Source organism: Alosa pseudoharengus, unplaced genomic scaffold (genome assembly GCF_046254945.1).
Source record: "Alosa pseudoharengus isolate Yale_2024_CS ecotype anadromous, Long Island Sound unplaced genomic scaffold, YU_APseudo_1.1 YU_APseudo_1.1_scf_9, whole genome shotgun sequence".
Taxonomy (NCBI): Eukaryota; Metazoa; Chordata; class Actinopteri; order Clupeiformes; family Clupeidae; genus Alosa; species Alosa pseudoharengus.
The window spans coordinates 23425346-23442845 of record NW_027468881.1 but is presented as its reverse complement, the minus strand read 5'-3'; the positions used below and the strand labels follow the sequence as shown (position 1 = coordinate 23442845).

The 17500-nt window shown below is 47.1% G+C and overlaps 1 protein-coding gene across 1 annotated transcript in view; it reads left to right on the top strand.

The window, feature by feature from the left end:
• bsna (bassoon presynaptic cytomatrix protein a) overlaps nt 1-17500 on the top strand; it is an 86475-nt gene that overhangs the window by 9043 nt on the left and 59932 nt on the right. Inside the window, 2 exon segments of the mRNA XM_076277230.1 lie at nt 10906-10995; nt 10997-12334. Of these exon segments, the coding sequence (XP_076133345.1) occupies nt 10906-10995; nt 10997-12334 (1428 nt within the window).

Here is a 17500-nt window from a genome sequence, read left to right as displayed (position 1 = left end):
CATCATTCTGGCATTTAAATTGACTCCATTTAAAAGTTGTACATCATTGAGCAGTCAGTCAGCACTGTAAATGCTCTGATATGGGCTCTGGTTTGGCACCATGCTCTCTCTCTCTCAATCTCTCTGTCTCTCTCTCCCTCTCTCTCTCTCTCTCTCTCCCTCTCTCTTTCTCTCTCTCTCTCCCTCTTTCTCTCTCTCTCCCTCTCTCTTTCTCTCTCTCTCTCCCCCTCTCTCTCTCTCTCCCTCTCTTTCTATCTCTCTCTCTCTCTCCCTCCCTCTCTCTCTCTCTCTCTCAGGTTAGCTGGTCTGGGGCATCGGCGGTGGCGGCAGCTAGCATTGTCCTTTTGCCCTGGCCTGTGGTTTTATTGTACGGCGGCATTATGTCTTTATTTAGCATAACGGAACTGTCATAGTGAACCGGTGCCAGCAGCAGCACATGCCCAGTAATACAGTACGCCCATATGCCCCGGTGCCCGTTCCCGGCTCCGCAGCTCGCTCACTCTCGCTCTGTGAGCTGGCACGCGCCCAGGCAGGTCTGTCTGGCACTGGGACGTGGCGTCGCATGCCAAGGCTGAGCGGCCCGGCCCGGCCCAGCCCTGCTGATGAGGCACACGGAGGGAGAGGGAAGGAGAGATCTGAAGGAAAAAGAGCTGGAGGCAAAAATAAAAAGTTATATTCTGTTGGGGTCGGAGGGAGGGGTATGTGTGTGTGTGTGTGTGTGTGTGTGTGTGTGTGTGTGTGTGTGTGTGTGTGTGTGTGTGTGTGTGTGTGTGGAGGGGCTCGGTACACCACACAGGGCTGTTTGATGGAGTGGCAGGGGTTCACTGTGCACTTCTGCTAAGTTTTTCTCTGCCTGGGTGTTTTGGTGTGTGTGTGTGTGTGTGTGTGTGTGTGTGTGTGCACACGTATGTGTGCAGCACTGTTGGGCAGGGTGTGTTCTCTGCAGCATGTGTTCTCTGCAGTGTTCTGCCAGGGTCCTCCTGGGTGTCTGTGGTCTATTTTGAGGAGCCGTCTCATCTATAATACATCATCACTCTGCGCCAGTCGCCCTGCACATCGTCAGGTCTCCGGTCAGAGCACTCTTTGTGCCCGCGTAGTTCTGGGCCTCCCCGATCCTCTGTACACTTTTCCTAAACAAGAGGCTTAGAATCACTTGGAGCTCTTCGAGGCAATGTGTCCATAGGGACAGAGAATTCGGCATCTGAACTTGAAAATAGCTTTGCGTTTACTTTCAGCTGTTTGACTGTTTTGAATTTAAACCACGTGTTAATTATGTGATTTGGGTCTGAATGCCTTGCCAAGAAAATAAACAGATTTACTGAGAGAACCTTTCCTCAGACACTGAAGCCCACCACATCATGGCCCAAAGCTAGCTGGGATAACACTTTCATTAGTTCTTAAACTAGATGATAAGATTTCAGATACTCATGTCAGATCTGGGTCTGATTCTGCAAATGATGTTTTTTTTTTAAGTCAGCCTTAACCATGGGCGGACTGGCCATCTGGCATACCGGGCATTTTCCCGGTGGGCCGACGCATCTTTTGGGCCGATAGAATAGGCTATATATATATATATATATATATATATATATATATATATATATAATTTCATCATTTTGGCCAATGATCGGCCCAAAGGAAGGACAATCAGCGGCCCATTGGTTACATTTCCATATTGACACTCGACTGATCCAATAACAGCTCATGTCAAGCCCCACCCCTCCCATTTTGGCTCAGAGCCAGAATTCTGTGAGCGCATCAAAAGTTAATCGAAGTTGCCTACACGAAATTGCGGCGGGTGCCGATAGTGACAATTTTGCAAAAGTAACACCAATGTAGAATCTTCAAAAATACAATATTGCAAGTAGGCTAGCATATGTCAGCAACATGTTGAAGTTCGTTGAGTTTGAACGAGAATGTAAGCAAGCATACAGAGCAGAGGGACAGTGAGCAGGTGGTGGAGAGAGCCTAGTTGAGGCTACATGATAAGAACTCAGTGGTGGAGCAGGTATGTGTGACATGCCATGCTGACGATGATGATTATTATGAAATATTAATTGCGATAATGTAATTATATGGTAGGCTAATGCATTTTCTAAATTAATGATTTGCAAACCCGGACAGCAAAAGAGTATCAAATGGACGTTAATTGTTGGTCAGATTGATCAGTTTCCGTCAGACACCCAAAATTCAACATCGATGGCATGAGTGGTGGTTGGTCTCTCAAAGTAGACTGTCGAAAAGGTTCTATCTTGGAATGGTTATCATGGTAAAGATGGGCTAAAAGACTGTTGACTGACGGAAATGTAGGCAAAACGCCAAGTCTTATTCATGCACAAGCCAACTAAGCTATATAACCTATAGGCTACTGGAAGACATTAGTTCATGTAGCTAGCTATACTGTTCCAAAATGTACCAGCAATGTAGGTAGGTAGTAGGCTATAGCCTACAGGAATAAAATATTTCCAGCAACAGCCCTGTTTATTTTGTGTTGTTTCAGTTGTCCTGATAGCTGGTATAAATTACATTAATGTCTACGACAAGGTAGGCTAATTTAGCTATTTACACATAGGCTTCAGTAATTGTTTGGTGCTGCTGCCAATTGAGCAATGTATAGTTTAAATGTAGCCTATTGAATAATTTGAAATTATACTTTGAATTCAAGCAGAAACTCTTCTTTAATAAGTGCTTGTATAGCCTACTTGAATATGGAGATCATGTGCTCTATGGCTACCTCTGATTGGTCAGAGTGATAGCCATGGTGATAGCCAGTGAGGCCTACATCACGTTCAGTGCTTCATGACAGTTGAAAATGTATGCATATTTAAGGGTAATGCAAAGATTGTGTATTTAATTAGGTGTGCCCGACCGATTTGAGGGCCGCTTGGGCCAAATATGCCAGGGCCGATTTTTGGTCCCAGTCCGCCCCTGGCCTTAACTGCAAAAAGTGCTGCTTTGGTTTAGAGCATTAAGGATGCTTGAGTCTGTGCTGTCTGGGTTTAGCACACACGCACGCACGCACGTACACACACACGAGCACACTCACAGACAGGGGGGGTAAAAATCCATATTCACAGTGTTAAGAAATGAAACCATTTAAAGAAAATTGAACAGTTTAGAAACCGATTAACTGAATTGTCGTAAAACAAAGAAAGGTAATCTCAGTTTTATCATATAGAACCGTGTGTGTGTGTTCTGGGAAGCCTTTTCAGATGTCAGAGATTCTTCACATTCTTGCATTCTAGCTGCCTAATTGGAGAACTCTGCTCAGTGTCCACCAGTGTTGCGCGGGTTTGGTCACAAGCGGCCCGCGGTCGCCCGATATTTTAATCAACCCGACAGCAACTCGGACCGCGAATATTAATTAGGACAAAATTATACCCGACCCGCGATCCGACCCGCTTATTTACAAAATGTGTGCTTTTGGTTAGGCTATAGCCTGCATGTAGTGTTACAGTAGGCCATTTCTGTAAAACAAACGAATTTATTTGCGAAACTTTATGCAGTAGAACTACACGCGGTAGGCATGCAGGACATAATGTTTGCGCAGGAGAGAGAATGAGAATAAGAGCGCAAGCACGCACGCAACCACCAAGGATTAGAACAGGATAAGATTTGAAGGCCATGGACATACATCTTTCTTTCGAAAACAGAAATGGTGAGGCAAGGTAGGCAAGATACATTGCTGGTCAAAACGTTAGCGTAAGAACTGGTTTATAATGCTGAATGAAGCACAAAGCTTTACTACGTCCACTGTTTAAAGTCACAAACACAACGAACTAAGGTAACTTTTATGCATGCGCGAACCTATACATACCGGTAGATATGGCTGTGTAGTCTGTGCCATAACATTTATTCCTGCAGGCTGCCCGTTTTGGCTGTCATACTTTTAAATGGCTTCACAAGAAGTAGGCCTAGACCATAACTTGTACTACTGTCATCTTCTTTAACAACTTTTCCCAATATTTCCCATAGCCTATATCGCTTTTCCTGAAGGGGTGTCTTTATTATTTTAACTCGCGTCTTGCTTGTTGCTACTGTTGACTTTACTGTATTGATCCTTTACTGTATTGATGCTAGCCTTCTCGTGATATTTTAAGTAGGCTTATTTGTAGAAAATATATATTAAATTGATTTTAACTGACCCGCCCGCAAATGACCCGAATATCATTAAAATATTTTGTTTATGACTCATAACCGCGGGTGACCGCGGTCATCCGCGGGCGACCGCTTAATTTCGGGCAGACCGCGCAACACTGGTGTCCACACCCTCTTCTCCCAGCAGGCAGTCACAAATGTGACAGACACACACACACACACACACACACACACACACACACACACACACACACACACTCATCTCTCCTATCTTTACACATTCACATGCACAGGCTGTGCAGCACAGCAATACACCTACACAGCTGCACTTTCAAACTGAAGGAATAAAAAGTGTGGCGTTGACTGTGGAAACTGCTGTGTGAGATAGTGAGAGGCAGGGGCAGAGCTGCCCCTTTGTGATAACTGAGGTGTTTGCTGTGTGTGTGTGTGTGTTTTTGTGATTTTGTTAGAGCTTGGAAGCTGTGGGACCAACCAGTCAGGTTCTCTCCCTTTTGATTAATGATACATGTTGGTGAGGTATATGTCTTTGTGGTTTTACCTGTGAGTGTTTCTGTGTTTTAATTGCATGTGGGTGCGTCTGTGTTTGATGGGGTGGTGTGTGTTTGTGTGTGTGTGTGTGTGTGTGTGTGTGTGTGTGTGTGTGTGTGTGTGTGTGTGTGTGTGTGTGTGTATGGTTGTGTCCATACAGAGTGTAGTTATCTATTTCTGAGCGTAATTTGATATTGATCTGCTGGTGTCTTTGGTCACTAAACTGCAGAGCTAAACTGCTGAGGCAGCTATTATTAGCCTTGTGTTTGAGTGATAGACACCAATCAATACAATTGATGGCCGCAAACCAGAATTATGGTAGGTTGAACGTGCATACTGTATCTCAGAGGTACTGAGTGTGTGCAACATGCTTGGTTGTAGGTACACATGTACTGTACATATGTATGTGTGTGTGAGGTGTGCATGTATGCACACATTTCGCCTTGATGAGCATAAAAGTATAGTGTTGGGAGATGTTAGGGACATAAAGCTAATCTTGTAAAGAGATATATTATTTTTAAATAGGTTATGGGTACATAGAGGAGATGGCCACAGCCTGTTGTATTCCATCCTTAATATCATTGAGGTATTCTGGCCATTCCTGGTCATTACAGTAGCTCACAGATGCAGTTAGGAAGGCAAGGAATTCTGAACAAATTCACACACATGGACATGCACATTAAACCACATACAGTCTACACACATACACAGACACAGACACTCACACTCACACTCACACTCACACTCACATTCACACTCACACTTTCACATTCACACACATTGCATGCATGTACATACACACACACACACACACACTCACTCACCTGAATTCATTTGATAGGCAGCTCTATTAAAAGGATGCCGGACTGATTTGGCTCTGATTTTGAGAAGTGTTTTTTTTTTGACAGAGCAGATAATGGGGTTTTATGGACTTTCTCACTCTGCCTCCTTCTCTCTTTGTGTGTGTGTGTTTGTGCGTGCGTGTGTGTGTGTAAAAAGTGCAAATCAGTACGTGGATGTGTGTGACCACCTTTTGCATATGAATGACTGAACCTAATTAAGTCACATCAACTCACACTCACACGCCTCTTCCCCCGTTTCTAAATATCACAAATGCAGACCTACAGTAATGGAGCGGTCCGTGATAATGTCAGCGGTGGATCTGGTGCTCTGAAGGGAAATGAGTCTTCTTAGAGAGCAGTCACAGGAAAGCCAAGCCTTGAAAAATGCTCCCACACATCGGCCACAGCATTTTGTGATATTGGTCTTGTGCAATTAAATATGTGGTGGTGTGAGTGCTTTTATCCTCAAGCACCCACATTTGATGAATTTTGTATGGTTTGCCACTTGCACGCTTTTCTACTTCAGGGTTTGTATGTGTGTGTGAGAGGTGGTACATCTTGTATTTTGTATGCGTTCGTGTGTGTGTGTGTGTGTGTGTGTGTGTGTGTGTGTGTGTGTGTGTCTGTGTGTGTGTGTGTGTGTGTGTGTGTGTGATGTGTTTGATGTGGTGTGTGTGTGTGTGTGTGTGTGTGATGTGTGTAAAAAAGAGAGAGAAGGAGACAGAGGGACTGGATTTCTCACACAGACCAGCGTGTGTGACGAGCAGTGGAAATTGCCGGGCTTGTCGCAGCAGTGCTGCTGTCACACTTTATTTCAGCTGAATGTCGGAGCCGTAGTCCTCCCCCTTCTAAAGCGGTTAGGACTGATCTGTCTCTGTTTGCTGCATGTCTATGCGTATGCATGTTTGTGTGTTTGAGTCCGTGTGTATGTGTGTGTTTTTGGTAAGCTGCTGATGATGCCCCCCCCCCTCTCTCTCTTTTCCTCTGAAAGAGAGAGAGACAGAGAGAGAGAGAGACAGAGAGAGAGAGAGAGAGAGACAGAGAGAGAGAAGGACAGGACAGAGAAATAGAGGGGTTGTATGTGCCATGTTTTATGTCGGCCTGTGTGCTCTCTAACACTGCTATGGGTTGCACCATGTCGTGCGCTGTCAGAAGCAGCAGCAGCAGCAGAGCCAGGCAGCTTTGCTTACCTCTCCTTTGGTGTAGTGCTCTAGTGTTACCCATTTAAGGCTGATCCAGAGGCCTTGTCAAAGCCCTGTTAACTGCCACACACCTTTCTCTTCTAAATCTCTCTCCCTCTCTCTCTCTCTCTCTCACTCACTCTCTCTTCCTCCCCTCTCTCTCCACTCTCTCCCGCCTTCTCCCTCTCTCTCCCTTTCTCTCTCTCTCTCTCTCTCTCTCTCTCTCTCTCCCTCTCTTTCTCTCACTAAAACTAAAAAGCAGATCACTAACTTCAGTACTTGCTCTCATATCAAACACCCACTTTGCAATCACAGCGTCCAGCTGCTTCTGAACCTCCCTCCCTCCCTCTCTCTCCCATTGAATAAGGGATGCTGCTCACTCCTGGCTTCTGGCTAGGCTTCACAGGGTGAGCACGGGGCAAACACCCACCACAGGTTACAGAGTAGAGGCCTTGAAGATCAGAGCCATGGAGCTCGAAAGTGTTCTAGTACATGCTGATCACACAAGTCTCGGTTGCTCTCGATCGCCTCAGCCTGAAGTCTGTGAGGTGAGAGAGGACACGTAGGGATGAGATTGAGATGGTCTGAATGGCAGCTTTTCCCTTTAACCCTTAAAGATGTGTTTTTGGACATTCTAACAAAAGATTCCATTCCGCAACAATTCAAGGTTCTAAAATTCCATGTTGAATTCAACACCGGTGTATGTGACGGTACGCCTTTCATTCTCATTGTTTTTAAATTAAAATCCAAAGTACTTTGTTGCCATGACCAATGTAGTGACAAAGAGGACAAATTGGACCATAAATCCGAACATGTATAAACATACACATCAACAAATACGGTAAAACAGAACTTATCCGTCCCCCCCCCCCCCCTTCTTCCCCCATCTCCTCGTCTCTGCTCTCCTAGATGCACACTCTCCATCCTTCTCCCCATCCTCCCTGTCTCAGAACATATTTTGCTCAAGGGCAGAAATACTGTTTGTTAGCTACATCAGTAAGTGAGCTGCAGACACTTTTTGCTGCACCCCAATCTTCTGGGAGCGCCAGAAGTAGACAGACAGAAGTTGGACATGAGTCCAATGTGCGGTGCGCGTGTGTGTGTTTGTGTGTGTGTGTGTGTGTGTGTGTGTGTGTGTGTGTGTGTGTGTGTGTGTGTGTGTGTGTGTGTGGTTTGAGTGCAAGGTGCGCGTCTAATCTTGTATTATGGGTTGGATTATATCTGTGTTGCTTTGACATTACGGATTGAAAGATGTTCCACTCTATTCCCATTATCATCAACTAGATGTACCGCAGAGCGGTACAAAATATGACCGCCGCCCAGTCCAGCACATTTTTTCCACAAAAATAAATCACGCTGAAAGGCCTATATGATTCTAACTGTCTCACTAAATTGCATTATCCACACTCAATTCTCACTGATATCTGCTAGACAACAAGTACCAAAACATGATTAGTTCACAGATTTCACATGTAAAATTCATTTTATACAACCCCACCTCCATCTTGCCTGTTCATAATTCTGAGAAATTCTTGAATTGTGTGCATGTGTGCATGTACATGTTTATGTTATGCATGTGTGTGTGTGTGTGTGTGTGTGTGTGTGCGTGCTTGTGTGTGTGCCTGCGTATGTGCCTGTGCATGCAAGCGTACATATGTCTACTGTGTGAGTATGTGTCATACGTATGATTACTGTGAATGTGTGTGTGTGTGTGTGTGTATCTGTTTGTGCACATGTGTGCACATGAAATGGGTTAACATGACCCCTGGAGGCAAACATACGGAAAAAAAAATGGTCATCCTAGGCCCTACAGTTCTCAAGATATTCACAGAGAACTGTGTCTGCCCTACCCTCCTTTCGGGGGGTCCAGTCCAGCGGGGGGGCTACAGATCAAAACGAAAAATTACGGTTCCATGCTATCCATGTGGGGGTACATGCCCACCAAGTTTTGTGTACCCCGGTCTTTCAGTGTCCCGGGAATCCTTGTTGGTGTACGTCACTAAATGTACACATAAATTATTTTATTGTAAGGCCCCCCATGAACGAAAGTACACAAAACTTGGCATGCATTCGGAGGGTGTCAATGATCCTACACTTTTAATTTCGTGCAGTTTTGACCTTGTCAGCCAGAGATATTGTGATGAAAACACCTAATTTTTTGCTTTTTAATTTTTAACTAGGTGGCGCTATACATGAAATAAGTGGTAATGGGATGGGTTGACATGCCCCCTTAAGACCAACATACATAAAAAAGGTGGACCTCCTAGGCCCTACGGTTATCGAGATATTCACAGAAAACTGTCTCCGGCCACCTACAGGCCAGTTGGTGTATAGTAACATAAATTAATTTATTGTGTGGCCCCCCATGAACGGAATTCCACGAAACTTGGCGTGCATACAGAGGGTGTCATAATGATCCTACACTTCCAATTTTGTACAGTTTTGACTTTGTTAGGTCACAGATACCTTCAATTACAACACCTCATTTTTACTTTTTTGTGTTTAACTAGGTGGCGCTATACATGAAATGAGTGGTTATGGAATGGTTTGACATGGCCCCTTGAGATCAACATACAAAAAAAAAATGGTCCTACTAAACCCTAAGGTTTTCGAGATATTCACAGAAAACTGTGTCTGCCCTACCCTCCTTTCGGGGGGTCCAGTCCAGCGGGGGGGCTACAGATCAAAACGAAAAACGATGGTTCCATGCTATCCATGTGGGGTTACATGCCCACCAAGTTTCGTGTACCCTGGTCTTTCAGTGTCCCGGGAATCATTGCGAAAAAAAAAAAAAAAAAAAAAAAAAATAAATCTGACTAAACCTATATGACCGCCGCTTCGCTGCGCGGCGGTCATAATAATAACTATTATTATTAACTATAATTGCCTGTCAAATAGGTGACATGAGCTCATTAAAAACCTTAACTTATTTACTGGGGCACAGCAGTTCAATACTGAGACAACAGCCCTAGTAAAATGGGTCTAGCAACGACCATGGTGTGTGTGTGTGTGTGTATGTTTGTGTGTGTGTTTGTGTTTTAAGGGAAGATTTAGGTGTTCTCAAGGACAGATGGAATGAGATCTTTAGAAAATACTTCAGCTGGCCGGCTGAGAAATATATATTTGGTGTGTTTGTTGAATGGTGAGGTATAAGTGTCGAAGGCAATCAAATAAAGAGAGAAGAGGGGGTATCTTTAGAGAGATGGCGTGGCCTGATGATGGTGGAGTTTCTTGGAAACTGCTGACATCTTATTCTGAGTTTCCTCTCTCCTTTTTTCTCTCTCTCCCCCTCTCTCTCCCTTTCTCTTTCCCTTTCTCTCTCTCTCCCTCTCTCTCTCTCCCCTTCTCTCTCTCTCTCTTTCTCTCTGAAGTGTGAAGCTAAGGAACTGAGGTTCTAATTAAGATCAATGCCTCAGCCCTGATCGCTGGATGATAGCATCGTCGTAGATTTTTATTTAAGGAATGTGGAATAAAAATTAGACTTTCAAATTACCTTCTATTGCTATTCACAGGACAAGCCTAACATAGCGAGTGATTAGAAGACACAGTGAGGGAACAAAGAGAAGAGAGAGTGAGAGAGAAAGAGAGAGATAAGCAGGGGTCGGAGGTGAAAGAGAGAAGGAGGTTGACTGGTCTGAATTATATGTATATGTCACTTCATACAAAATGGCTCCAGTAACAGATAAAAAGAGCTCAAGGTTTTGCGTTTCTTTGTTGCCCTGGACGGAACATGTTCCTGACCAACTGGCCATGTCTGCAGGTACTCTAAGTGCCTATTATGACCACATTTAGCTTTTATTTTTACTTTTCACCACTAATGGGATTTCTAGTCACAGTGCGGTCGGTTTAATGGCAGCATGTGGTCAATTTGTCTCCAAGTGGTGATGCTCTGAACTGGCTAAATCAATGCTCTCATACACTTGCACTTATTCAAACATAATATCTACTAATGTTTACTAATATAGCTGCATAGATATATAAGATTACATCTCAAGGATTTGGATGGGAACAAAACCGTTTTGTTGGGATTAAAGTAATTTCGCTGCTGTCGGCTGGAAACCTCGTATTGTGAACACGTTGTCCAAAAACCCCCGGATAAATATGGAGTTACGAGGTCTCCACCCGACAGCAGAGATTTGTTAGGCCTAATAATTTTAGTTTGGGATTTTGTGTGAAGGTGTACTATCTCTACCTGAGTGTGGTAAGCAACCTGCACATGTTTGTGTTTCCCACAGGTGCAGGAGTGGTTGTGTCTCAACTGTCAGATGCAAAGAGCCCTGGGGATGGACATGACCACACCGCGCTCCAAGAGCCAACAGCAGATCGATCCACTCGCCCTCCCACAAGCCCAAGCCCCAAGCTGAGCCCCAGCCCCAGCCCCCACCACAGGCCCAGCCCCAGGCCCACCCTCCAGCTCAGCCCAAGCCTCAACAACAGCCCCACGCCCAGTCACAGCCTCATGCCCAGCTACCCTATGCCCCGCAGCAGCAGCAGGGGTATCAACAGCAGCAGCAGCAGGGGTATCAGCAGCAGCAGCAGCAGCAGGGGTATCAACAGCAGCAGCAGGGGTATCAGCAGCAGCAGCAGGGATATCAGCAGCAGCAGCCTCACCCAATGCCCCATGCCCAGCCTCAGCAGCCCAAACCTCAGCCCCAGACCCAAATCCAGCCCCAGGCTTCACCGGGGCCTCCCAGGCACATGGGGCCGTCTGGGCAGCAGCAGCAAATGCCACATCAACAGCTGCCACATCAACAGCTGCCACATCAACAGCAGCAGCAGCAGCATCCACAACAGCAGATGCCGCAGCAGCAGCCATATCAACAGCAGAATCCAGGCCAGTTTGGTCAGCCCGGGCCTGCAGTAGGTGGAGGTCAGGGCGGCGGGCCCAGGATCCCTCACCCTGGGGCCGTGCCCCTCCCCGGCCTGGCCAAGGCCCCGTCCCAGCCCGACTTGGGCCGCGGCTCTCCGCTACACTACGGTGGCGGTGGAGGAGGTCCGCAGATCCGCAGTGCCGGGAGCTCGCCGGCCCGCAAGCCTGCGGCGGCCGCCCAGGGGCAGGCGCAGGAAGGCCTGACCAAGCTGTTCGGCTTTGGCGCCTCGCTGCTCAACCAGGCCAGCACGCTCATCTCCGTGGACCCTCTGCCGGGCTCCTCGCCTCAGCCGTCCCCGGCCCGCTCCAACGCCGGCGGGCCCCGCGTCCTCTTCAGCGACGGCTCCTCCGGCACCAAAGGGCCCGGCCCACCAGGGGGCGCCGGTGCCGCCAAGCCCGCAGGGGGAGCTTCCTTCCAGCAGGGGCCCCACGCGCCACCACAGCAGCAGCAGCAGCAGCAGAGGCAGCCCGGGCAGCAGACACCCGTCCATGGCTCTCCGGCGCATCAGCAGAAGCCTCCCATGCAGCAGCAGCAGCAGCAGTCCCCAGCACATCAGTCCAAGATGCAGCAGCAGCAGCAACCCAAGCAGCAGCAGCAGCAGCAGCCGAAGCCTGTCAAGCAGGAGCCGACACCCCAGCAGCAGGCGGCCCCCGTGCCGAAGGTCGAATGTCCACTCTGCAAGACGGCGCTCAACATCGGCTCGACTGACCCGCCGAACTACAACTCGTGCACGCAGTGCCACACGCAGGTGTGCAACCTGTGCGGCTTCAACCCCACGCCACACCTGGTGGAGGTAAGACAACAACCTGCCTTCCAGTGTCCCCCTTTTCACCTCCACTCTTCTCACTTTTCTCACTGCATTTGTTCTCCCTTTGCATTTCTCCATTTACAACCACCAGCCACATACACTGTGTTACTCATTTTTCTGCTCTCTCTCTCTCTTTTTCTCTCCCGCTCTCTCTCTCTCTCTCTCTCCCTCTTTCTCTCAATTTTTCAATTCAATTCAATACATCTTTATTGGCATGACAAACATACTCTTTGTATTGCATTTCATTGTACAGGTAGTTAGTAGTATGTAAAGGAAAGAAAACAAAGACAGACTCGCCACTCTCTCTCTTTCTCTCTCTCTCTCTCTGTCTCTCTTTTTCTCTCTTTTTCCTCTCTTTCCTCCACCCCCTCTTTTCTCCTACTCAAGCCCAGCAGCGTTGTTTTCATTAGAGCCCTATAATAGACCCGGCTGTGTTATTTATGCTGCTCCGAGGCTTGGTGACCGTGGAGGGTCCCCTGCTTCACGCTTGCCTGTGGAACAGCCCATTCCTTCTCCCCCGATTTTTTTTACATTTCCATTGACAGATGGACCTTATCCATTCTCACGCTGCGTCTCTCTGTGCTCTGTTCAAGGGTACCCAATGAAAAGGGTTGAGCGGTCTGGATAGAGGAATAGTGTGGGCAGCCAGCCGTGTTTGTGTGTCACTGTGTGTGTGTGTGTGTGTGTGCGTGCGCCTGAATGTCTTTGTGTGTTGCTCGCTGTGTGTGTGTGTGTGTGTGTGTGTCTGTTCCATTGGTATTCAGAAGTGTTTTCCCTGACTGATAATGTGCTAGTCTCCCTCTTGCCGCTGTTCTTCTGTGTAGATAAGAACCAGGGCCTTGAGGCGCCCACTCTGACGCAGCCACGTGCCTCTGGCTCAGGAGCAACGATGTTAAGACTGTGTAAACTAAAGTTCATTAGTAGACACTTAACAGTCACAGGCTACCTTCTATGATGTGTGTAATATATACAGTGAGTGAGTGTGTGTGTGTGTGTGTGTGTGTGTGTGTGTGTGTGTGTGTGTGTGTTTGTGTGTGTGTGTGTGTGTTTGTGTGTGCACACATGCATGCATATGTACTGTCTGTGGGTGGGTTTCTACAGTATTAGCCTTTAGAGACGAGTCATTTGAATGAATTAGACTCTTGAATTTGAATGCAGCCAGGCCTGTCTTATTTTGGATAGGGGAATTCCCTCTCAGTCAGCTCGCAATGGCCCTCCCAAGACCCAATCCCATTCTGCTCTAGTTTATGCAGATGAACGCTGTGACACATAGCCTGATGAGCCCCCTGCCACCCCCTTGTTTAAGACCCAGTGCATCCCAGGGTGCCCCTGGCTGTTTCTTGACAGCTCCTCCAACAAGTTAAGTTCTTGAGAGTGACGCTGATGTGACCCCTTCATCTCTCCAGCACTGCGGCTGCTCTTGCGTCTTCACACACACACACACACACACACACACACACACACACACACACACACACACACACACACACATACACACACACACACACAGATGCCTTGGCAAACACAGCTGTGTGTTTTTTTTTCTGCTGCCAGGCCCACGACCACGTGCGTATGGGTGGGTGGGTAGGTGCCGGTATGTGTCCGTTCTATCTTACACACACACTTGAGGAATGACTGTGAGGGATAGACATGTGTGTGAGTCTTCAGAGCCCAGTGGATTGGCTTGGCAATGCTGTGTATTCGATGTGGATCGAATATTATGAGACCTCTGGAGTTGTTGGTTTAGTTTAGTGCAAATATGGGCGAGGCGTGTAGGGGTATGAGGTGGACTGAATCGCAATCCCCCCCCCCCCCCTCCCTCCCACCCCAACTGTGCCGTGCCTTCCTCGCTCTAGGCTCTGGCGCTCCGATACGCTCGAGCGCTACAGGAAAGGCTGGGATAGACTCCGTGTAATTAGTGGCGCGGGTATATTTGCGGTGTTCTCATTAAAAGTGATGAGGTTTGGTTTTTTCTCCCTCTCTTCAAGCCCAGGGTGGATTCTGCCAGCAGTGTGGATGTGTCTGTGTGCATGCATATGTGTGTGTGTGTGTGTGTGTGTGTGTGTGTGTGTGTGTGTGTTAGAACATGTGCATGTGCTTGGAATACTGAGACCTGCAGGAGAGAGTGCACACACCCTGCGGGCGGTCACTCCATATTCCCCAGCCCGATTCACTTGTCAGAGATGCGGCCTTGGAGCGGAAGATGAAAAAAAGAAAGAAGAACAACAACTTGAAAATGAAAAAGACAAAACAAAATCAAAGTAGGTTGTCTACATGAAACACTAAAGCAAAGGATTCTGGAAACGCCATGAAACCAGCGAGTGCTACACATTATTATATTATTATTATTTTATAGTGCATTCGCATTTCTCTCTATGACGCAGTGTGTTGTTTTTTGAAGTATCTTTAGCTGTAATTTCACACACTCAAGCCTAGCATTCACATCTTACTGAGGAGTTTTATTTGTCAAATCAAGAGTGATGGGAAATTGGGACACCAGTTCCCGAGCCTTTTTCTGTAGATATATAAGGCTGGCCTCACGGATGTCCATGCTGGTGTGAACTGCAGTCTAACCTCCAGGCCATTTGGGCACAGGTAATAAATAGACCCCCAGTGAGTGGGACGCAAGAGGCTGGGAGGTGGGGATGGGAGGGGGAGAGAGAAAGAGAGAGAGAGAGAGAGAGAGAGAGAGGGAGGGAGAGAGAGAGAGGGAGACAGGGAGATGGGGAGAGAGAGAGAAGGAGAGAGATTCAGACCAAACGCAGAGAGAGGGAGGCCATTGAGTCTGAGCAGATTGTGCATGCACACAGTTCACGTATACAAAAACAGAACAACAATGGTGGCATGTGCAAAGTGGCGAGTCAATTTAAGTGCCATCAAAAGAATGAGTGTGTGTGTGTTTGGGGGAATGGGGGGGGGGCACTTCAGAGGTCCAGAGGTATTGACATTACATTGAGAGAGAGAGATGCGTGGCCAAACCATCTGATAGAAGGCAGACACACAAGCAGATCGTACTGTCCAGAGGGAAGGAGATTGGAGGTTTAGAGTGACACTGACAGAGAGAGAGAGAGAAAGAGAGAGAGAGTGAGGGAGAGAGAAAATGAGAGAGAGATAGAGAGAGAGAGGTAGAGAGAGAGAGAGAGGCAGGGGTAGAGAGAGAAGAGAGGTAGAGAGGTAAAGAGAGAGATAGAGATAGAGAGAGTAACACTGACGGAGAGAGAGAGAGAGAAAGAGAGAGAGAGTGAGGGAGAGAAAATGAGAGAGAGATAGAGATTGAGGGAGAAAGAAAATGAGAGAGAGAGAGAAAGAGAGAGAGAGGCAGGGGTAGAGAGAGAAGAGAGGTAGAGAGGTAAAGAGAGAGATCGAGATAGAGAGAGAGATGTAGAGAGAGACAGGGCAGCAGAGTGAGGTGGGGGGGTGTAGAAAGAATGTAGGAGGATGATGGATGGAGAGGAAACTCTGACCCTCCCCAGTTCTCCTCAGATTGCATCCAAAAAATCACACATAAAGACGTCATTTCATTTCTTCCTCTTTTGGGTTCCGGCTGTGCCACCTGGAGAGTAACCAGCAAGCAGAGAGGAAGGCAGGGAGGGAGAGAGAGAGAGAGAGAGAGAGAGACAGACAGAGGGAGAGAGAGAGGGAGGGTGGGGAGAGATAGAGAGAGAGGGAGAGAAAGGAACAGAAGAGGAAAGAAAGATAGATAGAGAGAGAGAGATGGAAGGAGGGAGAGAGAGGAACGGAGAGAGAGAGAGAGAGTATATCCTAAGTCATTTATTTATGAAACATGTCCCCAACTCAATTATTAATAAGCATCTTTTTATCTATATATATTTCTTTTTCCCTGAGTGCTGTTACCAGCTCAGTGCACGCACGCAGGTCTGCACCCGCAGCTCACCTGTCTTTATACTTATATATATAAGTATATATTTATTTATTTATATTATACATATATATTTATTTTCTCCCTGCATTACACATCACAAGATTCATATGCTGTATAGATCTGGCATCCTCTGTGGGGCCGTGCCTCATTGGTTCTGTCTGTTTCAATATCGCAGCCTTGTCCGTAGTGCCTATTGTGGCCACGCTGACAGCGAGCGCTCTCCAAGGTGCTGAATGTTAAATGCATAGCATAGCACCCCTGTGGTAATGGATATATTGGCAGTGCTGTCAGACTTATTGAAATTGTAAGGCTCCATTCATAACACGCCCGGCTCCCGCCCTTGACGTCCTTGCCCGTGGTGCTGAATTGTTGTCGTTGTGAGTTGGTGCCTTGTCCATGGTCCTGAACTGACTCATGTTCCTTCTGGGGTTGTCCATAGAGGCACAGATCCTGGCAGCACGGCGACAGGACTCAGTGGGTCACATCCTCCAGTGGTGGCAGAAGCAGGGGTGGGCTTGGAGGGGCTGGGGCATGGGGCTAAGGCTGGGGCTTGGGATGTGGATGGGGACGGAGGGTGGCAAGTGGGGTTGGCTGTCTGGTGATTCAGCACTCTGTGCTCTGTCTCATAGTGTTACTCCAGCACAGACATCTCCATCCTGCCACACAGCTGGTCGGCTCAGCAGTGAGACCCTCTGTGTCTGCATTCATCTCCAATCAACAACGATAGAATGAGGAAGTCACTTTGGATTTTTTGTGATCCTCTGAAATTTAGTTTTTAGAATAACATGACCACACAATTGCAATGTGTGTAGATTTGTATAGACAGTAATGAAGAATTGTGCTTAGATTGTAAGACCTACAAGCCTACAGGCTTTCCTGGTTTAAATTGTCCTCAATATGATTATGATGCAGTTTATGGAGCATTGACTTCATGTCATACCGCATGGTTTCCTGTGAAAGAGATTGTTGTTTTGTTGGGATACACATACTGCATGTGATATCCTTGAACACTGAGTGTGTGTGTGTGTGTGTGTGTGTGTGTGTGTGTGTGTGTGTGTGTGTGTGTGTGTGTGTGTGTAATGTTGTGTGTATGGGTGTGTGTGTGTATTGTGTGCTCACAATTACTAATCAAACTGGACAGGACATAGAAATGATGAAAAGAGGGAGAGATAGGGAGTGAGCAAGCACACACAAAATGACACGGTCCTGCACAGAATCAAGGCTCCATGAGGGCATGTGACACATAATGACTCTCACACACACACACA